This window comes from Globicephala melas, chromosome 18, assembly GCF_963455315.2.
Source record: "Globicephala melas chromosome 18, mGloMel1.2, whole genome shotgun sequence".
Taxonomy (NCBI): Eukaryota; Metazoa; Chordata; class Mammalia; order Artiodactyla; family Delphinidae; genus Globicephala; species Globicephala melas.
The window spans coordinates 38,294,806-38,320,265 of NC_083331.1; the positions used below are offsets into that span (position 1 = coordinate 38,294,806).

Below are 25,460 nucleotides of genomic sequence, written 5' to 3' on the forward strand. Positions count from 1 at the left end.
ATGTTTTACTTCTGTGAAAAATGCCAGTGATAGTTTGATAGGGATTGCATTGAATCTGTTGATTGCCTTGGGTAATAGAGTCATTTTCACAATGTTGATTCTTCCAATCCAAGAATATGGTATATCTCTCCATCTGTTTGTATCAGTTTTAATTTCTTTCATCAGTGTCTTATAATTTTCTGCATACAGGTCTTTTGTCTCCTTAGGTAGGTTTATACCTAGATATTTTATTATTTTTGTTGCAATGGCAAATGGTAGTGTTTTCTTAATTTCACTTTCAGATTTTTCATCATTAGTATACAGGAATGCTAGAGATTTCTGTGCATTAATTTTGTATCCTGCTTCTTTACCAAATTCTTTGAAGAGCTTTAGTAGTTTTCTGGTAACATCTTTAAGATTCTCTATTTATAGTATCACGTCATCTGCAAACAGTGACAGTTTTACTTCTTTTCCAGTTTGGATTCCTTTTTCTTCTCTGATTGCTATAGCTAAAACTTCCAAAACTATGTTGAATACTAGTTGTGAGAGTGGACAACCTTGTCTTATTTCTGATGTTAGTGGAAATGGTTTCAGTTTTTCATCATTGAGGATGATGTTGACTGTGGGTTTGTCATACATGGTCTTTATTATGTTGAGGAAAATTCCCTCTATGCCTATTTTCTGGAGGGGTTTTATCATAAACTGGTGTTGAATTTTGTCAAAAGCTTTCTCTGTATCTATTGAGATGATCATATGGTTTTTCTCCTTCAATTTGTTAATATTGTGAATCACATTGATTGATTTGTGTATACTGAGAATCCTTGCATTCCTGGGATGAACCACAGTTGATCATGGTGTATGATCCTTTTAAAGTGCTCTTGCATTCTGTTTGCTAGTATTTTGTTGAGGATTTTTGCATCTATTTTCATCAGTGATACTGGCCTCTAATTTTCTCACCCTGTGACATCTTTGTGTGGTTTTGATTTTGGTATCAGGGTGATGGTGGCCTTGTAGAATGAGCTTGAGAGTGTTCTTCACTCTACTATATTTTGGACGATTTTCAGAAGGATAGGTGTTAGCTCTTCTCTAAATGATAGATAGAATTCGCCTGTGAAGCCATCTGATCCTGGGCTTTTGTTTGTTAGAAGATTTTTAATAACAGTTTCAATTCCAGGTCTTGTTACTGATCTGTTCATATTTTCTATTTCTTCCTGGTTCAGTCTTGGAAGGTTGTGCATTTCTAAGAATTTGTCCATTTCTTCCAGGTTGTCCATTTTATTGGCATAGAGTTGCTTGTAGTAATCTCTTGTGATCCTTTGTATTTCTGCAGTGTCTCTTGTTACTTCTCCTTTTTCATTTCTAATTCTATTGATTTGAGTCTTCTCCCTTTTTTTCTTGATGAGTCTGGCTAATAGTTTATCAATTTTGTTTATCTTCTCAAAGAACCAGCTTTTAGTTTTATTGATCTTTGCTATCATTTCCTTCATTTCTTTTTCATTTATTTCTGATCTGAACTTTATAATTTCTTTTCTTTTTCTAACTTTGGGGTTTTTTGTTCTTCTTTCTCTACTTGCTTTAGGTGTAAGGTCAGGTTGTTTATTTGAGATGTTTCTTGTTTCTTAAGGTAGGATTGTATTGTTATAAACTTCTCTCTTAGAACTGCTTTTGCTGCATACCATAGGTTTTGGGTCGTTGTGTTTTCATTGTCATTTGTTTCAAGGTATTTTTGATTTCCTCTATGATTTCTTCAATGATCTCTTTGTTATTAAGTAGTGTACTGTTTAGCCTCCATGTGTTTGCATTTTTTACAGTTTTTTTTTCCTGTAATTGATATCTAGTCTCATAGCATTGTGGTCGGAAAAGATACTTGATACGATTTCAATTTTCTTAAATTTACCAAGGCTTGATTTGTGACCCAAAATATTATCTACCCTAGAGAATGTTCTATCAGTGCTTGAGAGGAATGTGTATTCTGTTGTTTTTGGATGGAATGTCCTATAAATATCAATGAAGTCCAACATGTTTAATGTATCATTTAAAGCTTGTGTTTCCTTATTTATTTTCATTTTGGATGATCTGTCCATTGGTGAAAGTGGGGTGTTAAAGTCCCCTACTATGACTGTGTTACTGTCGATTTCCACTTTTATGGCTCTTCGTATTTGCCTTATGTATTGAGGTGCTCCTATGTTGGGTGCATAAATATTACAATTGTTATATCTTCTTCTGGGATTGATCCCTTGATCATTATTTACTGTCCTTCTTTGTCTCTTGTAATAGTTTTTAGTTTAAAGTCTATTTTGTCTGATATGAGAATTGCTACTCCACTTTCTTTTGATTTCCACTTGCATGGAATATCTTTTCCCATCCCCTCACTTTCAGTCTGTACGTGTCTGTAGGTCTGAAGTGGGTCTCTTGTAGACAGCATATAGATGGGTCTTATTTTAGTATCCATTCAGCAAGCCTGTGTCTTTCGGTTGGAGCATTTGATCCATTCACGTTTAAGGTAATTATCTATATGTATGTTCCTATGACTATTTTCTTAATTGTTTTGGGTTTGTTTTCATAGGTACTTTTCTTCTCTTGTGTTTCCCACTTAGAGAAGTTCCTTTAGCATTTATTGTAGAGCTGGTTTGGTGGTGCTGAATTCTCTTAGCTTTTGCTTGTCTGCAAAACTTTTGATTTCTCATCGAGTCTGAATGAGATCCTTGGTTGGTAGAGTAATCTTGGTTGTAGGTTTTTCTCCTTCATCACTTTAAATATGTCCTGCCACTCCCTTCTGGCTTGCAGAGTTTCTGCTGAAAGATCAGCTGTTAACCTTATGGGGATTCCCTTGTGTGTTATTTGTTGTTTTTCCCTTGCTGCTGTTAATATTTTTTCTTTGTATTTAATTTTTTTTGGCAGTTTGATTAATATATGTCTTGGTGTGTTTCTCCTTGGATTTATCCAGTATGGGACTTCCTGTGCTTCCTGGGCTTGATTATTTCCTTTCCCATATTAGGGAAGTTTTCAACTATAATCTCTTCAAATATTTTCTCAGTCCCTTTCTTTTTCTCTTCTTCTTCTGGGACCCCTGTAATTCGAATGTTGGTGCATTTAAAGTTTTTCCAGAGGTCTCTGAGACTGTCCTCAATTCTTTTCATTCTTTTTTTCTTTATTCTGCTCTACAGTAGCTATTTCCACTATTTCCAGGTCGCTTATCTGTTCTTCTGCCTCAGTTATTCTGCTATTGATCCCTTCTAGAGGATTTTTAGTTTCATTTATTGTGTTGTTCATCATTTTTTGTTTGCTCTTTAGTTTTTCCAGGTCTTTGTTAAACGTTTCTTGTATTTTCTATATTCTATTTCCAAGATTTTGGATCATCTTTACTCTCATTATTCTGAATTCTTTTTCAGGTAGACTGCCTATTTCCTCTTCATTTGTTAGGTCTGGTGGGTTTTTACCTTGCTCCTTCATCTGCAGTGTGTTTTTCTGTCTTCTCATTTTGCTTCACTTACTGTGTTTGGGGTCTCCTTTTCACAGGCTGCAGGTTCATAGTTCCCGATATTTTTGGTGTCTGTCCTCAGTGGCTAAGGTTGGTTCAGTAGGTTGTGTAGTCTTCCTGGTAGAGGGGACTATTGCCTGTGTTCTGGTGGATGAGGCTGGATCTTGTCTCTCTGGTGGGCAGGTCCATGTCTGGTGGTGTGTTTTGGGGTGAACTTAATTCTGTGGACTTATTATGATTTTAGGCAGCCTCTCTGCTAATGGATGGGGTTGTGTTCCTGTCTTGCTAGTTGTCTGGCATAGGGTATCCAGCACTGTTGCTTGCTGGTCATTGAGTGAAGCTGGGTCTTGCGTTGAGATGGTGATCTCTGGGAGATTTTCATCGTTTGATATTACATGGAGCTGGGAGGTCTCTGGTGGACCAGTGTCCTGAACTTGGATCTCCCACCTCAGAGGCACAGCCCTGATGCCTGGCTGGAGCACCAAGAGCCTTTCATCCACACAGCTCAGAATAAAAGTGAGAAAAGAAAGAAAGAAAGAAAGAAAGAAAGAAAGGAAGAAAGAAAGGAAGAAAGAAAGAAAGAAAGAAAGAAAGAAAGAAAGAAAGAAAGAAAGAAAGAAAGAAAGAAAGGAAGTAAGGAAGGAAGTAAAAGATAAAATAAAGTTATTGAAATAAAAAATTTAAAAAATAATTATTAAGAAAAAAAATTAAGTAATTAAACAAACAAACAAAAAAGAACAGACAGTACCCTAGGACAAATGGTAAAAGCAAAGCTATACAGACAAAATCACACAGGTGCATACACATACACACTCACAAAAAGAGAAAATGGTATATATATATATATTTGCTCCCAAAGTCCACCTCCTCAATGATTCGTTGTCTATTCATGTATTCCACAGCTGCAGGGTACATCAAGTTGATTGTGGAGCTTTAATCCTCTGCTCCTGAGGCTGCTGGGAGAGATTTCCCTTTCTGTTCTTTGTTCGCACAGCTCCTGGTGTTCAGCTTTGGATTTGGACCCGCCTCTGCGTGTAGGTCACCTGAGGGCATCTGTTCTTAGCTCAGACAGGACGGGGTTAAAGGAGCCGCTGATTCGGGGGCTCTGGCTCATTCAGACAGGGGGTGGCAGGGGTACGGATGCGTGGCGAGCCTGCAGCGGCAGAGGCCGGCGTGACATTGCACCAGCCTCATGCCCGCCGTGCGTTCTCCCTGGGAAGTTGTCCCTGGATCACAGGACCCTGGCAGTGGTAGGCTGTACAGGCTTCTGGGAGGGGAGGTGTGTATAGTGACCTGTGCTTGCACACAGGATTCTTGGTGATGCAACAGCAGCCTTAGCGTCTCATGCCCATTTCTGGGGTTCACGCTGATAGTTCGTGCCCGTCTCTGGAGCTCCTTTAAGTGGCACTGTTAATCCCCTCTCCTCACGCACCAGGAAACAAAGAGGCAAGAAAAAGTGTCTTGCCCCTCCGGCAGCTCCAGACCTTTTCCCGGACTCCCTCCCGGCTAGCCGTGGTGCACTAGCCCCTTCCGGCTGTGTTCACGCAGCCAACCCCAGTCCTCTCCCTGTGCTCCGACCAAAGCCCGAGCCTCAGCTCCCAGCCCCCACTCACCCCGACGGGTGAGCAGACAAGTCTCTCAGGCTGGTGAGTGTTGGTCGACACCGATCCTCTGTGCGGGAATCTCTCCGCTTTTCCCTCCGCACCCCTGTTGTGCTCTCCTCCGTGGCTCCAAAGAGCCCCCCTCTGCCACCCACAGTCTCTGCCCGTGAAGGGGCTTCCTAGTGTGTGGAAACCTTTCCTCCTTCACAGCTCCCTCCCACTGGTGCAGGTCCCATCCCTATTCTTTTGTCTCTGTTTTTTCTTTTTTCTTTTGCTCTACCCAGCTATGTGGGGAGTTTCTTGCCTTTTGGGAGGTCTGAGGTCTTCTGCCAGTGTTCAGTAGGTGTTCTGTAGGAGCTGTTCCACATGCAGATGTATTTCTGATGTATTTGTGGAGAGGAAGGTGATTTCCACGTCTTATTCTTCCACCATCTTGAAGCTCCTCCGATTGTGTCATTCTTGATTGAAAAATTTCCCTCAGTATCTAAGAGTACCTGGTAGATAGTAGGTGATTAACAGTTCTTGTTGAATGGCTGAGTAAAGAGCGCTAGGGAATTTCTTAAAACTTAAACCATTCTATCGTAGCATGTATTCTCCACACTTAAAATTATTTTAATGATGTAGTTTCAGATGTGTCCATTTTATGGGTGCTCAAAATTTATTATAGTTTTCCTTTTACTCTCTTTTGTTAATATGAACATCTTTTGCATACAGTTTGAAGCTTAGTAATGAATTTAGTGAATAGAATATTTTGTAAGATTATTAACATGCATTACTAGTATAGATTTAAATCTCAAGCTCTTAATTTTTAATTTGTTCTTTCACTAGAAACACTGATAGCACTGTTTGTTCTAACAGTATTATTCTGCAGACATAAGGAGAGATTATATTTGTGTGAGAGTCAAATGATTGTGCCCTTGCACAAAAAGAGCTTTTTTCTGTCAGAGTTTCCCAGGAACAAAAATTGGTTAGCTGCCATATTTGATCAGTTATCATCCACACTACATTTCCAATGAAAATCTCCTAGATTTTCATATCTATGAAAAGTTAGTGATCAAATAAGATTTCTGAGCCACATTCTTTACATGCTTTGTCAGCCTAAGCACCTAAGATAAGATGAAACCTAAGATAAGATGTCTTCTATAAACATTAAGCTCTATGATCTATTCCAGGAAAGTAATTCCTTAATTCTCAAAGTACCATCATCTATCTTCTTCCATCTGTCAGGCTAGGACATGGACTAGATCAGAATTATTTTCTGATATGAGGAACATTTCATTTCATCTTCATGAAGTTAACTATCTGACATATGCCCCTAAAAGTGTCAAAACTGGCTTACATCATTATAAATTATAAATTAAAATGTCTATTTAATGAAGAACATTTTAAAGTTTATACTGTTTCAAAAATTTTAAAAAGGAACCAAGGACAATTGTAGACAACAATCACAAAGTTGCACATACAGAAATACTCTTTTTTGAAATGCATATAATTATCTAAGTATAGAACCTTTATTTATGACTTAGAAAGGATCAATCAGGGCTAAATATAATAATGGTAATACATGAGTATTTATATCACTGCACATGCACACGCACACACAAACTCATAGAAGTAAAATTCAGTATAATGCAAAACAGCACTATCATCTTTTATATTCCATGAACATAGCCTGAAATCCCCTTCACTTTCACTGATAAAGTCTGTCTACCTTCTTTTTTTGTTTAACCCTTGGATTTTTTAAAAATAGACTTTATTTTTAAAGCAGTTTTAGATTTACACAAAAATTGTGCACAAACTATTACTTCCCATATATACTCTCCTCCTGAACAGTTTCTCCTATTAACACCTTGCATTAGTTTGGTCCATCTGTTACAAGGAATAATGTTGATGTATTATTATTAACTGAAGCCTGTAGTTTACCTTAGTGTCATCTCTTAATGTTTTAATTTTTTTTTAATATCTCCTAGATAGGGTAAGTTTTCTTTCAAATATTTAATTGTATTCTTCTCCCATTTTATTTAAGTACACTTGTTTAAACAATTGCTTACAACAATTTCATCGAAAATAATTTATTCCAGACTAGCAGTATGTCCATCCTTTTTAACATTATATACATAGGATACTATATTTCTGACTATCAAGATCCTAAATAAAAACTTTAGGAAATTTAATATTGTTTTCAAATTGTAGGCTACCTTACTATTCTTAAATTTTAATGCACAGGCCAAATTGTACCGTTTAATAAGTTACCTCTGGTGTGGAAAATTCTGTAAATGTTTCATTCTGAGACCATCTTTCCATCTCTGTCCCAGACAAAAACAGAAAGAATTTCTGGGCACACATGTTGGATCTTAGAGTCAAGTGGACTTAACAGTGTTTACTTTCTTATCTTCCAAAAATATTGCAAAGATTTTTGAACCCTTACCTTCTGGATGGCTGTGTCCACATTTGGAATATAATATTGGGGAGTTTTGCTCTTTGAAAGTAACTTCATTTCTTCTGAATACAGCTCATTATTATATAGATGCTACCTAAATCTACAGAAGCTTTTGACATACAGAAGTTTTTGACAGATGTTTGAATTTTATGTTTGTATTCAGGGAAGCAAATTATCCTCAGTGCACATATAACAGAGATCGGTGACTCAGTAATGTTTTCAAAGGAAAGACTAAGAGCCACAGGGCAAGTAGTGATTATCAGTGAGATGTGAGAGTGATTTTTGTTTCAAACATCAGTCTCAAAGTCACAGTGACTGTCTGCAGTAATAGGTGGATTTTTTTGAAATAAAGTCCAGCTACTTTGAATGTTAAGAACAAAGGCTGCTCTACCCAGGAGAAAAGAGACATAAAGTCTTAAGTCATGTTTATTCCAACTGGGTTAGTTTCTCTGTTTTCTTAAGATCATTATAAGGGCTCTGATTCTAGCAGAGTACAGTAAGTAGTTACATATTACATTTTCTCAAAGTAAAAGAAACTTAAAACATTTTCCTCCAGTTTATCAGGACATCAGTGTTTTACACTCTACTGAATAATGCTTATTAATACTTTCAAAATATTTTGATATGATTTCCATATCCAAATGTTACTGCTCAATACATATGTAGCAAGATTGTTTCGTAAGGATGTTCTCAGATTTCTGTAATTCAAAACCCCTTATGAAAACCATACCCATTCATTTCATTCTCTCATACCAGACCACCTGCATTATTCTTTCTAAATTTAGATCTAAAAAGAACATTCCTGCATATAAGCTGAGAATAAAGCTGTGACTGATTTTTAGCTAAGAAACAGAAATCATGTACTTAGAGGAATGCTGTCCTTCAAAGTGGCCCTCGTCCATTCCTACACTGAGTATCATCATTTCTCAAAATATTTTGGAACTTCTCTTTTGTAATTGTTCTCAAAGTTAAGCCACCGAAGAAAATGTGCGATATTATTTTGTAATCTTGCCTTCTTTGTAAAATGCTACTGTTCATCATTACAGACAGCTTTTAGTTGTTTCAAAAAGTAAAGTCAGATCATAAAAGGGCCAATGTTTAGTATCTTGAGACTCTGCAATATAATGTCACGCAGGTTCACAATACAGTTCAAGAGCACAAACTCTAAATCTCTAAAAGCATAGTGGCATCACTATTTTAATTATTAAGTAATTCCTCCTTAAAGAATTAGATATTTTATACAATTTCCATTTTTTAAAAAATGTTTTTCCTCATCTTATAATCACAATTTTATATGATGAATTCTACACTCAATGAAATATCATTGCTGGAATATTATTCAGCCATAAAAAGAAATGAAATTGAGCTATTTGTAATGAGGTGGATAGACCTAGAGTCTGTCATACAGAGCGAAGTAAGTCAGAAAGAGAAAGACAAATACCATAGGCTAACACATATATATGGAATTTATGAAAAAAAATGTCATGAAGAACCTAGGGGTAAGACAGGAATAAAAACACAGACCTACTAGAGAATGGACTTGAGAATATGGGGAGGGGGAAGGGTAAACTGTGACAAAGCGTGAGAGAAGCATGGACATATATACACTACCAAACATAAGGGAGATAGCTAGTGGGAAGCTGCTACATAGCACAGGGAGATCAGCTTGGTGCTTTGTGATCGCCTGGAGGGGTGGGATAGGGAAGGGTGGGAGGGAGGGAGAAGCAAGAGGGAAGAGATATGGAAACATATGTATATGTATAACTGATTCACTTTGTTATAAAGCAGAAACTAACACACCATTGTAAAGCAATTATACTCCAATAAAGATGTAAAAAAAAAAAAAAAGAAAGAAATATCATTGCTAAACAAGTTAATTTTTGTCACCAGGTGAAACTATATATTATGTGGCACTAAATGTAACCAGGAATAGACACTTTCTGGAATGCAATGGTATCAGATTTGTCTAGATTAATTCAGGTTTTCTCAGATTCAATTAATAAAATTTAGATTTCATTTTCAACATTGATAAACATAGCAAAGATCTTGGATATATTTGACAATTTCCTTGTCTAAGAATAGGAAAATTTCACATGCTAAGACACGTGCAGCGTGTCAGTCTGTGTTGGAGTTTGTGCATAAGTTTTGCATCATCTATATATAAATACACATACATGAGTTTATGTATATGCTGTAGATATATTTTTAAAGTCTCCTATTTTCTTCCTAACTTACTATGAGAAAAAGAAATATGACTTGAGTATCACATATTCCTAATCAAAAATTTTCAACTGCAAACAATATTTTCATGGATGTCCTTTGAGAGAACTAAAAGATGACAAAATTAGAAAATGCTTGTCTTTCACAATACAAGTGTTTTTCACCATATAATTACAAAGAATAAATGAAGTTCCTAATAATTATTTAAAATTTGATAGTTAATACAGACACCGATTTTTAGAGTATAGCTAGCCATCCAAAATCAATCTATCTATCAATCTATTGCCTGTGAGATGATTTACCAATGAGTCCAAGATTTCAGACGAAATTCCAGGGACGCCTGTTTCTTATTTGTGTGCTTTTCATGGCCAAAGACAACTTCTTCCCTATCTGCTCTGCTTCACCCCTTCCCATTCCGGAAAAAACATTTTGCAAGTATGGGTCATGTTTATAAGAGAACCTAGAAAAGAGAATTCAATAGTTGTTCAATAATATCAGGGTCATGTTCTGTTCCTGTGCACACACATTTCCATATCCTCTAAGTGTAACCTGGACCTATACTTATGTTCTGTAGACTATGTCCCACTACCCACCTTCCCCAAGCAAATCAGTCCCCCCATTAACCTGCCTGTGAGGACTGAGTTCTTTATCATGGCTGACTCTTTTGACGGCTCCTGTAGTAATTAATCGTTATAGAACACTCTCCATATACGAATCATATGAATCATAGACTAGAAAGAGGCTCCTCCTTCAGCAATATCATTCCCATCACAATTTTTCTTTCTTTCTTTTTCTTTTTTTTTTTTTTTGTGGTACGCGGGCCTCTCACTGTTGTGGCCTCTCCTGTTGCGGAGCACAGGCTCCAGACGCGCAGGCTCAGCGGCCATGGCTCACGGGCCTAGCCGCTTCGCGGCATGTGCGATCTTCCCGGACTAGGGCACGAACCCGTGTCCCCTGCAACGTCAGGTGGACTCTCAACCAGTGCGCCACCAGGGAAGCCCCACCATTTTTCTTTTTTGTTGAAGAAGATTTGATTGATGGCTCAGAATTATTTGTAATCCATAGACTGTCAGGGACAGATAGGCTTTACGTGTGTGAGGACTAGTTCAAATAACTTCTTATTCCTTCACTGCTTCTAAAAAGTTTTAACATTCTTCTTTATACTACAAAAAATAACACAAAAAGTTAAATAAATAAAATGAAACTGCAGTGTTTGACACAAGGTCCATTGAGACAGATCATACCACTTTTTAGGTGCAGACTAACAAACTTTCATGAGGACTTTTAAACAACCTATCATTGTACAATAATAGTATTTCCTGGAGAATTTATACAGATTGCTTCTTGCTTCTTCTACCTCTCCATTTGTGTTTCATTCTTTAATTTGAAATAACATGATTTTTCCCCTAAAGCCTTGGATTACTAGTTTTCACTCTTACTAGGCAATTATGATCTTGTAATTGAATACACAAGGGAGGTTTAAAGTGTGTATACATGCATGTTCAAACTCTTTTGAGTCAAGTACCCATTGTCTGAAGATAATTATAATATAATATAATATAGTATATAAGTATAATCTAAGGACTACCTTTTGAAAAATACAACTTACTTAAAGAAAAAAATGGTCTATTTTTGTTTTACAAGTCTTATTTTGTATTGGGAATTATTAACAGAGGGGAATGCTAGGGAGATGCCATTACCTCTTTTGTTACTTGTGCTAAAATTGCCTGAGAAGAATTCTTTTTTTTTTTTTTTTTTTTTTTTTGCGGTACGCAGACCTCTCACTGTTGTGGCCTCTCCCGTTGTGGAGCACAGGCTCCGGACGCGCAGGCTCGTTGGCCATGGCTCATGGTCCCAGCCACTCCGCGGCATGTGGGATCTTCCCGGACGGGGGCACGAACCCGTGTCCCCTGCATCGGCAGGCAGACTCTCAAGCACTGCGCCACCAGGGAAGCCCTGAGAAGAATTCCTGAATCCTAAACACCAAATCAGACTCTATTTCTGTTAACAATACTGACAGATCTGATGCATATTTTTAGTGATTTTTTATTATCCAAAGAAGGCTCACTTTTGGTAAAAGACCACATGCTATATCAGTGGGTTCTGTATTTTTATTTAACAACAGTGATAACTTAGTGGAATTTCTAATTAAATTGCTATAACTATTATGTATGCAGATTTTGTAAATATGATAAGGGTAACTTCCTGCATCACATGGATTTGTTTATGCTAGAAAACTAAATTGGAAAGGACTCTTGCTGAGTTGTTTCTTTCCTATTTCTGTACATATAATTTATAGATGCAAGAATTCTGCTTGTAGTTTCAGGAGCAGCTGCTCCTGTTTAATATAGTCATTTCATATTTTGTGTGCTCAGATAATGTGCTGCATTCCCACTGGGCAACATTTAACTGTAAGAAATAGGTTGAGGGTGTTTCTGATAGCAGGAACCAAATAACTATTATAAGGAGCAAAATAACCAACAATGCTGACAATTCTTAATCCTCTCTACTTCTTTGGACCCTAGAAGAAACTTAAGAGTGGGGTGATGCCATCAAACCAAGGAGGGAAGTTGTTCCTAACCCTTTTCCCTTTCTCTGGTGTCCCACAGTGGAAAGTGATGTAGGGAGGAGATTCCTGTTTTATGTTTGTTTCATATATTTAAATTCAAACACCAAGGTTACACCCAAAAACAGTACAAAGAATTTAATTTTCTCTCAAGTTCCTTAAAGCTATCAATTGTTTTTCCATGTGGAGAGAAATGCTATCTGACTTTCTCACAGATCATACTGAGATCCAAAGGAAATAAAAATAAAATTAGACTAAAAATTTCATCATATGTCATTAACACGAGTCTTCCAGCCATATGAAGTTCTATGAAGTATTCAACACACTTTACTTACAAAGCACAAAAAAGTATGTCTTAAATTTAAGGAAGTCATTTCACAATAAGACATTTACAAAGTAAAGGAAACATGCTAAGTTTAAGTTACTGTGAGTTTCCCACACACACTGAAACAAGCTTCCTACACTAAACATGCAGTTGAGTACTGAAGTTAGAACAAAAGACAAAAGCTTTAGCCTGAAATGAAGCAGTTGCTTAGCAGCAGATAGCAAACTGGTTAACACAGCAGTAAGTATAGTATAGACAAGCATTCCCCATTTCCCCTGAAAATGCTATTCAACTTTTTATGGCCAGTTATCATCTGCACCCTAGTCCTAGTTTATGTAGCATAGATAATGCTAGGAATCAAAATATTCATTTTAAAGATGCTGACACCTTTACATCCATCACCTAGGTCAGTGAAGTTGTTATACATTATTTCTCCAACACAAACTGAACCTTCCTATTTGTCTTCCAAATATTCTGAAATGTAAACGTTGAAGAAGAAAGAAGGAAATGCTGACTGCTAGTGGACTGTTATCATGTTTCATTTTGCTACTTTTAAAACAGTGCAACTCTCCCTGCAAACTTCTTTCTGGGGAGACAGAGAATTTTTCCCACAGGAAAGCATCTTTGGAGGATGGACAATTCAATTTCTGCTGCATCCTCTTTAGGTTTCCTAGTTCTGTTCTGAGTAAATCATCTTCATTCAGAAAATATTCATTATAAACTCATAAAATGTCAAGCATATATGTTCTTCAGAAAAACTTGCTGGTTTTGATTTCATCAACTCTTATTTGAGGTTGTTAACATTTCTCCAACTACCTAGAGGAAAAAAATTTTCAAAGATATGCAAAGTGAATGATTCTGTATTCGAGTCAAGAATAGAATAGCCTACTCTAACAGTCTCAGTTACTCTTTTATCCTTTTTATTTTTTATTTTCACAAATTGGCAATGGATTCCAATCTTAGGATGGTAACAGACCTGGGGATTGTTTGGCATAAATTCAGACTATGCTCCCCTTCCCTCTTTTTTTCTCCCTAGGTTATTGCTGATTAATACAGTGAAGATCTATTCATGCACTGACCTTTCTTAAGTCTGCATAGTTTGCAAGAATTAGAAGGGAATCAAATTATAAAAAAGGTGACACAGGTGCTGATCAAAAGCATGCTCAGAACTGTTAGGGAATAGCTTAAGAAAATTCTACTTTCTAGGAAGTTGTGTGATACAGTTTTTGTCTTGTTCACCATTGTGTTCTTAGCAGGTAGGACAGTGTCTAGCACATAGTACGTCAGCTTTAATAATGTAACAACCAGTTATTCTACCAGCTTAAGTGAGTTTATACAGAAATAGGCCTAAGAAGTACAATTCAAGTTATGCAAACTATGGTGGATCATAGGCAAATTCAGAGAACAAGGAAGGGGAGGTTGGCTTCACGGGAAAAGGCAAGAGTTGGGAAGAACTGTAATAACCAGAGTCCATTCAAAGAAGCTGGGGGTCCAAAGTATGAAGCCTTCTCATTGGTTGGACTGCTACAGTCTCTGACTGGATGGGTTATCCAGGGGCCAGAGAAGTTTTCATCTTTCCCCAGAATAGTAAATTAGGAGACGACTTACTGTGGGAGATGTAAGCATGGGTCTCTTCCTGTTTCGAGTAATTGACTATGAATTGTGGCATGTGAGAGCTCCCCCTACAGACCTGTCCTGCTTCCAGTTTTAGTTGAGGTTTCTTTAATGAATCACACAAATAAGTTCTCAAAAATTACTTATTAAATGAATGAATGAATGAATAGCCCTTTATGTTGAATATAAGAAATTGTGGGTTTTGTTCCCAGTGAAACCTATATAGACAAATGACTTTACCTCATTTCCTCATTTGAAATAAATGTAACAGGTTAAAATAGACTAGAAAAATCCCTAAATAATTTCCAGCTTAGAAAAAAATACACAAATTCTTCATTAGCAGAACAATTTAGCATTAAGTATTGGGTTGGCCAAAAAGTTCGTTTGGGCTTTTCCATAAGATGGTACGGAAAACCTGAAGGAACTTTTTGGCCAACCCAATGATTTCCAATCAACAGGATAGGAGAGTAACTCAATTTATCAGTAACAAATAATAAAATGACTCATTATAAAATAATTCTGTGCTCAAAATGTTTCATTTATCACCAGTTTAAAAGTTCCTTATAATTTTGTCCTAAAAAACTATTTCTTAGCTTCTTTCTTAGTTTCTTGATGAAAACGCTCAAACATGAATAAGGAAGAACATGTGTGTATTAATATGTTTTCCTTCAGTCAAGCCTGTGAATATTAAGTAACAGCAAATTAAACTGTAACCATAGATTGCTTTTGGGGTTGCATTTAATTTACCTTCTAAACCTCTATGAGTTTTACTTGATTCTGGATTTTATTAAGAGGTAGAGTACATATTAATTTTAGATGGCAAGAAGCTATTGAGGAACTTGCTATTGAATTGAATCAGTGGTTTTAGCTGAAAATGTGTTCTTTTGTCATTTAAAAATTCCTCTTTCCATAGCTTGCAACGTAAGACTATACTCTTAACAATTACTCTTAAATTTTCAATTGAAATATCTTCTTTTAAAAATAAGAAAGAACAAAAAGTTTCTAACTAATGTTATAAGAAATATTTGAATTAAAATGCAGTTTCCAAAATTTTTTTAACCCTTTTTGGTATGATTTTCTTTGCTACTTTGAGAATAACTACATATGAAAATATTATTTCAAATAAAAAGTATATCTTCATCAGATTTAATGCTGAGATAAAGCAAAAAAGTTCATATATGGAACTTTAACACTTTTTGTCTTTTACTTCATCATAAGTAATTGCTGGCTGATGTGTTTGTGTGTGTGTTTACTATTTAGAGATTAGATAGATATATAGATGATATATTAGTTTTTAAATGTGATTAAAGGAACTAAATCAAAATATTTCCTTAAAAAGTTATTTAAAGAATTTTCCACAAGTGAAACCATATTTAAACAATTCTGTAGCACTTTGTTTCTACTTCCATAATATCAATTTATAATTTTCCAAAAAATAATCATTTAAATGCCAGTCATTAACTGGTAAATTTGTTTATTTGATTTATAATAATTGGCCTAGTCCTATATTCATGTTATCTTGTGATTTGAGGAAAGGCAAAGCTCTTTAATTGCAATGATTAAAAAGCTAGTTAAAGAAAGTAAAAAATGAAAGTTAGGGTAGCAACACAGTGACAGAAGATTGTCTGACATTCCTTAGCTCAAGAGCAAGCCCAACTACTGTCTATCAGGTTTTTCCTTTCTCTTGGACTAAGTTCTATTTTGCTATAAGTGATGAAGAGGAATACAATTTTAAGTATTAAAACTTAGCATATGTTCTAATAGTGCAAAGACAATGTATGGAAATTTTAGTGTAGTCAAAATAATAAAAATTTTAAATATCATAATTCCATGACCAGACAACACTGCTTTAAACCCTTAGTGTATGCATAGTCAGATCTTAGCTTACACATATTCACACCCTAAAGCACATTAACAGGAATGCAATTCAACACAGTAAAATCTTTACAAACCTCATTTTTACACTTAACAATAGATTATAAATATTTTCCACATCAATAAACATTAACATTATTTTAAGTATTGTGAATGATTCAATTGTATGCTATTACATAATTTATTAGTTACCTATTAGACATTTCACTCTTTTTTACATTTTTGCTATTTTATGCAAAGACACAATGTACCTTACTACTAAATCTTTGCACATGGGAACCTATCTAGATTAATGGGACTGGGATTGTAGGCTTGAATGTGAATCATTCATTGGTGAATAATATCCTGTACCAGTAAGACACATACAAGAGAAGAATTAAAGCAATGACTAAGATTTCTTAGCTGACTCATTCAGTGACTCTTGGAAAACAGTGTCCAACATAAGAACATGTGTATCTTCTCAGGGCATCTTGAATTTTCCCTCTCTTTCATACTAACCTACAAGAAAAAATATTGTAAAAGTTCTTGGTGATGTTTCTCAGACCTAATCAGTGTGGCATCTTCCAACTTACAGTATCCTGAACATACCTGTATTTGCATGCATGGCACTTTATGCTGGCATAGAGAACAGGGTCTCTGATGGAAGCTTCGCTTGGTCAGAATCCATATCAGCAGTCCCAAAGTAAAATAACATGAAACAACCTTAGTAGTTCTTGTTCCCATATTATTCTTCCTCGGGACAGCTTGGGACCTGGAGCTAACCTGTCAGTGATAAATCAGATAAACAAATGTGACATTCAAACCGTCAACCAGACTTAGCCAAATGTAATAATAATGTTTCCCATGAGAGAAAATGGAATGGGTAAGAAATAGATACAGGAAAACAAAATGTAAGTGCCCAGGCTTTGGAAAGTCTGAAGTAGTCTCATGATAACATGTGTTGTCCCAATTCAGTCAGGCAGAGTTTCACTATATTTATAACCCAAACTGGGCTCCTTTCCATGGGGATAACCCAAAAGCAAAATTCCCAGAGACTATAAGTAAAAAGTTCTCTCTCGCTTTGAATATACAAACAATCATAGGTTTCTTGAAAGAATAGTGGGAAAACCTTCACTTTCTCTGAGGAGAAACCCTGTGTTCTAAACTGTTGGTCTTCATACCTCACTTCCACCCAAGAGCAGCTTCCCCTCAGAGAGGCTCTGGGCTGTCACACCTACAGGCACATTGTGAGGCATGCCAAGATTCTGCAGGTCTCTTCCCAAAGAACAATACTTTTTTCTGGGGTGAAGAAATTGCATCTTTATAACTGCTAAACACTGATAACCCCAGAAGTTAAAAGCTATTAATTTTGAGAATTATAGCTACCTTTTATTGAGTACCTACTATGTGTCATGTATTATATAACAAGAACACTTCTTATTTTATCTGTTTGAGCCTTACAACACTCCTCTGCTTAAGGCACTGCTCTCTCCATTCTACAACGCCAAGAACTCCTCTAAAGACATAATGTCCTTGTCCAGGGCCAGGCTCTACCGAGCAAGAACCCCCAGGCAGGAAATCTGGTTCTGACTTCTCATCTGGTGCTCCTGGGCAAAACCTGAATAAGTACTGTATTCCTTGATGACACCCATAACACCTGTTTCATAATGTACCATTCTCATTTTCCTTAATTTTAATTTATTCAAATATTCTCCTTCTATCTTGATATTCCAAACATTATTCCACTTGCATCAGTCATTATGATGATAAGTTAAAGATTGATTTGCTTACTCAATTTGCTTCATACTATAATATCTATGTTGCCATTCTTAGTCCTTATGCATCACCACCCCTACCTCCCATTAGACTGATAAATTGTGCACAATTTAGCCAATTAAGACTTAAACATCTCTGAGTCAAATTTATTAGGAAGTATTTCCGTAAACCACAGTAGTTTAAACATTATATTACACTAATTTACAGGGTCTTACAGCAAATAAATTACACTAGATTTATATCTGTTATTCTCAATTATAAAGTGGTAAAGAAATAGCATAGTATAGTATATGTGAGATAGAATTTAATAAGTTATATTTGAAATAGTTTAAAAAATATTTTCCTTATTATTTTGAGTAAATATAACACCAGGCTACATACCAGTAGGTGCCCAATGATACTATGAGAACGACTGGATTTAGTTATAACTGATGTTGCAGATTTGGACATTTCCTAGGAAAAAAAAACTATTGTAATTAAAACAGTTTAGAAGAATATCACAGATGTTAATTTTCCTTTTTCCTTCTGTCTATGAAACAAATATTTTATAATGCCTTATAAGCATCTCCCAGAAATGCTTTATGAAGATTGCAGAATCATTCAGATTGTCCCATTGTCTCTCTTATGTTTTGACTTCCTTTTTATTCACTTAAGCTATAACTAAGAGATAGTCCTCTAGAGGCAACACCAAAGATACTTTAGTCACTAAAACTATGGACTTTTTAGTAGACCAATCACTTTAAAAGCGATGTTTAGCAATTATGTATTGTAGGAAGCCTGGTCACTGTTCTTTATTACAAAAGCATACACTTAATATGAATTAAGTGCATGTTGAAACAGAAACAGAGAATACTTGTATTATTATTCCCTCAAGGGTTAAATTCACCTGGGAGAGGAAACACTAATAAATAAAATCAGTAGCATGACCTTCCCTTAAAAGTAGAAATGCATTTCATATATTAGTATTCAAGTTTGCTTGCATATTATGTAGCACTTACCTAGGCATGGTTCAAACTCTATTGAGGAGGGAACAATGGTAGTGAGATAGTTGTGCTTGAAGGTGCAATGTGCTACAGTAGACTCAATTAGGACCATTTATGATTATAGTTTATATGATGTCTACATTAGTTCATTTAAAATGTACTAAACTATCAAATCACTTCACACAGGTCATTGAACAGCAATAAAGTGGTATCAGCTCTTCTCCATTATGACTCTGAGCTAGATTTGAACGAGTGACTCACAGAAAATAAGCTATATTCTATTGTCAGTCTATAAGAAATACATTTATAGAATAGCAGTATTTCTACCTATAACATTTTGTCTCTACATTTGTTTTCTTTGAAATGGATACAATTTATAAATTGTCTCTTGAAAACACAAATCTTAGGTAAGATAAAATAATTGTTATACATTGTATCTCCATATATTATATATTTATTACTTATATATTCATAATTTTATTAAATCTGAGTAAAAGTAGCCACATGCAATGCGATATTAAAAGGTCTTTTGGTTATCAAAGCAAAATGGAAATTAGGTGTAGTCATACAGCACAAATTTACTACTCTCACATAATTCTGTAAGGCATAAATCTCCGCCATACACACCTGTAAATGTTCTCTTATCTCATAGATTATATCAGCTAAAAGAATATTTACCAAGAAAACTAAGCAGTGATCTGTGCTGAAAGGCACAATTTTATTTTACTAAAATACTAAAATGTATTAAAGTACCCATATACATATTTTAGGTCACTTCTGATGGTGACATTGTGTAAATAGATGCCAAAGTAGGATTACAAACACCTTTCAACAGGGATATTCTAAAACCAATGACTGGTAGCAATATCTGGGCCAGTGGACAATAATGGCTTCACTGCAAAAGCTACCTTAAAAGCCTTAAATAAACACAATACTAGGTCATTCAAAAGAAATGGAATGTTGTGTTGCATTATCTATGCATTTATTCAAATCTATGAAACAAACATTTTTGTATTTCTGCTTATTTAAATTTTTTTATAGCTTTGACCATTAGCATATATATATATTCGTTTTTGCCTTTCTTTCTACAACTTTCAATGGTATACCACAAGTTTTTTGTTCTTGAATTACACAAGATTGAAATTCTTTCTTGTATTTTGCAAGTTGGATATGTCATAGGAAATGACAAATAATAAATGTTTGTTTCCAGCTGTGTTCCAAGTATTTTATATTCTGCCTCGACATTGCACTGTGTGTTAAAGTTGCTTTGCTTTGCGTTCCGCCTCCACTTCCTTTGGGAAGGATGTTAACGGTGTGTCCTGTGGTCTTCTTTGTAGTCGCAGCGCCGGGTTACCTTTCATCTCCCTGACGGCTCCCAGGAAAGCTGCAGTGACAGTGGTCTAGGAGACCACGAGCCGGTGGGTAGTGGAACCCTGATCTCACACCCTCTTCCTCTGGTTCAGCCACAGGACGAATTCTATGACCAGGCCTCTCCGGACAAGAGGACTGAAGCAGATGGCAACTCTGATCCCAACTCTGGTGAGTCCTCTTAAAAACTTTGCTTGGAGTTCTTCTGGTTTTCTGTTGTGCCCTTGAGTTTTAACAGTCATTCTGGGGAGCAAGTAAATGGACATTCAGTTGTTTTTTGCTGGCTTTATTGTTGTTGTAATATTCTTTGAAATATATCAAGTCTAATGTGCTTGGTATATTGGCTGTTAAATTCTTTGGTGCATCTTTATTTTATGAACCATGAAAAAAGAAAAAATGCTGCAGATACAATTGCAAGAAGCCGTTTTATGAAAGATATCTAGATGTCAAAGATATTAAAATGGGAAGACAGTTTTACATTTTAGAATTGATTAAATATAGTTAAGTGGAACATAGTCAATGAAGAAAAAGAAAAAAGTGTCCTGTGGAATGCTCTTTTCCAATGAAGACTATACACACACACATAAACACACACACACACACACACACACACATATATATATATATATATAACATGGTGATTAAAACAAGTATGAAGAGGAGTGATAATGATGTGGGGGTTTATGGGTTTATATTTTTTGTCTATTTTAATTTTGGATTTTTTTTTTTAACCAATACATTGAAAGAGTGGAATGAATGGGATGAGACTGGCAAAATCCTTTATTTTCTGACAAACTCACACCTCACCTCAGAAATCATTATACATTCCAGGTAAGCCCTGTGAGGGTACTTCTTCCTCGGCCTTTGAAGAAAAATTTGGGCAAATGCTATATCTTTTTTGTTCATGTTATTGTTATTTTTTTTAATCACTAACTAGTTCACTTTACTTAAAAATTAGAAGTCCAATTCAATAATTATTATGTCCAGTCCAAAGCAATGATCGTGATTTCTGTTTGATTTGAATTAAAAGTTTTTTTCTAACTCACCTTGGCCTGCTTCAAACTTGTCTATTGTGTGAAATGGGGTTAGGTTGATGTTTTCGTAATGTCCTAGCTCTTTCTCTCACTGCTTTAGATATTAAAGTGCCTCTGGCAATTCTATGGTTGAAGTAGAAATACCAAGAAAAGGTAAAAAGCATGAAAGGACTTTCTTAACTAGTCCTGTTGTGGTAATCCAGCATTGGCGTTTTATGCCTTCTAGGATTTTAAACTGACTCTTTGATTTCAGGGTAGTGGTGGGGGATCTTTTGTACATATGCGCCCTCTCAAGCTGTGCTCCCATCTCTGCAGGTTTTTCTGATAGGTGGTTCTCTTCTCATTGACATATGAAGTTACATTTGCATCTTCTATCTGCTGAAGTTTTCCTCAGCCAATCTTTTAGGAAAATCTAAGCAAATTCCATACCAGCTCTGGTTCTTAATCTTTCATGTCCTCTTTCTTGGTCCCATAAGGAAAACATACATGCATCTTTTGACTTCACATATCCAGAAGGTCAGGCCATATCCAAAGAGGCAACTACTCATCTCACAGCATTTGGCGGAGCTGGTCAAAAATTCTCCTTAGATTTCTTGGTTCTGGTTAGTCTAAGGACCATTGAACCTGTGGTTCCATTGTCTCAACATTTGCAGGACTTGTGTAAAGAGGTTGGATATGTAGGACAGCTCTTTCTAAACAGATTTCCTAGTCTGCAACTTCCCCTTCTCCAATTTTAAAACATCTCTTATTAGCATTAAGGCAAGGGTCGCAAAACTGGTTCTTGACCACCTCTTCTGCACATGGCTCCTCTGGTCTTTGGGCCTCCTCCAAAATCAAGACAGGAAAGCTCTATTTTAAACACACTGGCACAAATGGTTTTAGGACTTTTCTATGTAGTTCACCAGTTATTTTCACGGAAGTAAAGGTAAAAAAAAAAAAAAGTATGCTGCAATATGGTTAAGCTAAGCTGCCCTAGGCCAGGACTTTATCTAATAGGTGCAGTTACTCATCCAACAATTTCTTAAACCTGGAAAATAGCACTGGGTAAACTGCCAAATAGGAGAAGACATGAGAGATTCTAAAGCTGGGGGTAGGGGGGAAACTTTCAAGCCTGCTTGAAGAACTCCCCAGAATTTTTACCAATCCTGTCACATGGAAAAAAAGACCCAAGGGAAGACACACCCTTGTACACTGCAACACTCAACTCAGCACAGTGACTTCACCCAGAAGAATCACGTTCATAAAAATGTGTTAAACCAGAACAGTGCTCCTTGCTGGAGAAGCCATCCTTATCCATGATTGGGAAGGAAGGATAAGAGTCCGATAGGGAAAGGTGGAGCCCAGAGGGCCGCTGGAGGCTAACACTTCTTTGACATTTAAAAAGACTTTAATTTTAACCTCTTTTGCAAACGTCCAGAGGAGAATTCATTAGACTAGCCTAGAAACACTGAGATCCATAACTAAGCAGTAATTCATATTAGTATAATATTATGATATATTATCTTAAAATTCTGCAGTCACATTTTTGTAATTAACTTTGAAGAATTTGTGGAGTAAGGTACAGAGTAATTGAAGCAATAATCTTCAACAGTAATAATCTTGCTATGTAGATCTAAACCATTTCCATTGTCTTCAGTGACATTTTCTGTCTCTTGAAGAGTCATGATTTTATAGCAATCATGCAATATCCATATAAATTTGTATTATCTATAGAGTTATTAAGTATTATATCTGTATGGATTCCTAGTTTTTCAAATATAATGATTCTTAAAAATAATTAAAATTTAGTAATAATTTCATAGTAACTTTTTTCATTATGCATTTTTTAAAGAAATTAATACAAATGGTATCATGTGGGGGAGTTTTTGGAAACTTAAGCTTTAATATACCTTTAGACTTTAATGTAGCCCTCTGGCGACCAAAGAGATAGTGTCTCTATGTTCTAGGCACTTCTGAGTCCTAGTGCATACTTAGTCAACTGTCCCACAAATGGCACACACACATGCAATATTTCTTGCAGTGAGTTTTGTCAGTTTTTCTGCATAAAAAGATTTATCCCATTCCCAAATAACAGAATTAATCATATTTCCTTAAAAAGTTAACTTATTAATATGATCATGCCCTCCATGTAAAACTCAATAAAACCATTTATTCTAATAAAATAGTAAGGGGATTTTCAATTGAGGATTTTAATTTTTAAGACATATAGCTAGAGTGATGAAGAAATTTCACCAAGTTAAAAAGAAACAAAAACAATTATGTAATCAGATTGGGAGCAGTTTATTACCACTAATTCAGAATTAGGTCCTAATCCTGTCCCATTGAGAATCATGAATGGAGTTATTTTTTCATCTGTTTTTCTTTTAAATGCTAATTTTAAGGATTTTCTCCTGTTTAATGATGTTCAAATTTTCACATTGTATTTATATTATTAAAGCCCTGACTGTCATATGCTTCTACCTCTATCTGGACTGGGTATGAATTCAGCTGGTGAATTTCTCGCTAAGGATAGTTTTGATACCTGGTATATTTATGGGTAATATTTACTGAAGTCTACTTATGAGTCAGGAATGCTAGTAAATGTTTTAATATATTGTTTATGATTCCACACCAGTATTGCAAGTTAAATAGTATTATAAGTAAATTATTTGTCAAAATTACTTAGCAAGTAGCTGAGGCATAATATGAACTTGGGAATGCCTAACTTCACACGTTATGCTTTTACTATTCAAAGAAACCACCTGCAATGTGCACAGGTTTTAAGACAGTGTGTAATACAATATAGTCATCACTGACATTGAGTTTTAAATTTGAGGACACTAATCTCATTTTTAAGAGGAAGTTTGAGACATTGAATATTACTAAGATGAGTCGTAAGACGAACAACTTGTGAAAGAACTACTTCTGCAAGGATTACTTGGCACTGGGCTAATGAAAATTAGACCTTAATAGGACCCCGCAGCCCACACAGTATAAAATTATTTTATACAGAGGAGTAAAAAGGGAAGTGCTTGGCCTAAGTTACATAGTTTGTGAGTCAAGAATAGAACTCATATATGTGGAGTCTTACTTAGTCTTATTTAGTCCTCTTTTCGTTGGAACAATTTTTCTTTATCATGGTACTTATATCTTTTCCTTAAAGAGAATCTGTGTGATTAGTTGATTCACAATTGTCTCTCCCATTAATCTCTAAAGACTATTTGCTCACCTTTCTATTCTCCAGGCATAACAGTACCTGGAATATAGTAGGACAGCAATGTATATTTGTTGACTAAAAAAATAATATTTCACAAACACACAAATATACAGTGAGACAAATTAACTGTTCTATTAAGATAAAGCAAATAAACAAATAATAAACCTAGGAAGTCCTATATCATGTTAACTGTGGTTATCTTCAGTTTGGAGTATTAATTTATTTTTAATTGTCTATATTTTCCACAGTTTTAATAATGTAGTCAAATTATATTTTTATTTTGTAATTTTCATGGAGAGCACCTGATACAGAGCTAAGAAAAAAAATCATTCTTAGAATAAAGTATTCTTAGAATAAAGTAAAAAAATTCTTAGAATAAAGTAAAAAAATTCTTAGAATAAAGTAAAAAATTGTATTAAAAATATTTTTTCCTGTCAGTCTTAAAGATATAGGACACACATGCTAAGAAATGGAGAACTTAAAATATTTGAGCGTGAGATTTTAAATGAGGCTGTCATTTTGGGGAGAAAAAAAATCAAGTTAATAAAATTTTAAAATACTCCAGCAAAATCCAGAAGAAAAACATAATTACCCTATCAAATTTCAGTCCTAAGAAATTGTACTAATCCTAACCTTCAAGAAAAAAAATCACTAACCATAATATGCTTTGGGAATTAAACATGAATTTGATTTTTGGGGTACAGCATTTTATACAATAATTTTTATGAACTATGTTTATTTTTTTTCATACATACCTTGGGTTGAACTAATTATACTAACCCAAAGAAAATTTTTCAGAGGTTTCATATTGTCACCTGTTATGTTCATTTCCCCATGGGATTTTTGTAATCAATTCAGGGTGATCCCACAATAGTGGCCCCTGAGTTAATGAATTTAGAGTTCCTCAGAGAATGGTAGAGAGAAAAAGTAATCAATCCTACTGTGCTTTGAGTTTAAGGGGAAAAAAAGACAATAAAAGAACAAAATTTGATTTTTTAATGCTATAAAACTTTAATTTTTTGC

The 25,460-nt window shown here is 35.3% G+C and overlaps 1 protein-coding gene across 7 annotated transcripts in view; it reads left to right on the forward strand.

Annotated features, from left to right (window-relative positions):
• Nucleotides 1–25,460, forward strand: part of PCDH9 (protocadherin 9) — a 976,220-nt gene that overhangs the window by 623,173 nt on the left and 327,587 nt on the right. For 4 of the 7 annotated variants that reach the window (XM_060288144.1, XM_030842539.2, XM_060288147.1 and 1 more), the window contains one exon: nucleotides 20,177–20,378. In XM_060288144.1, the coding sequence (XP_060144127.1) occupies nucleotides 20,177–20,378 (202 nt within the window). The remainder of the gene's footprint in view (nucleotides 1–20,176; nucleotides 20,379–25,460) is intronic. The other 3 variants (XM_060288145.1, XM_030842540.2, XM_060288148.1) reach the window with 1 other exon arrangement.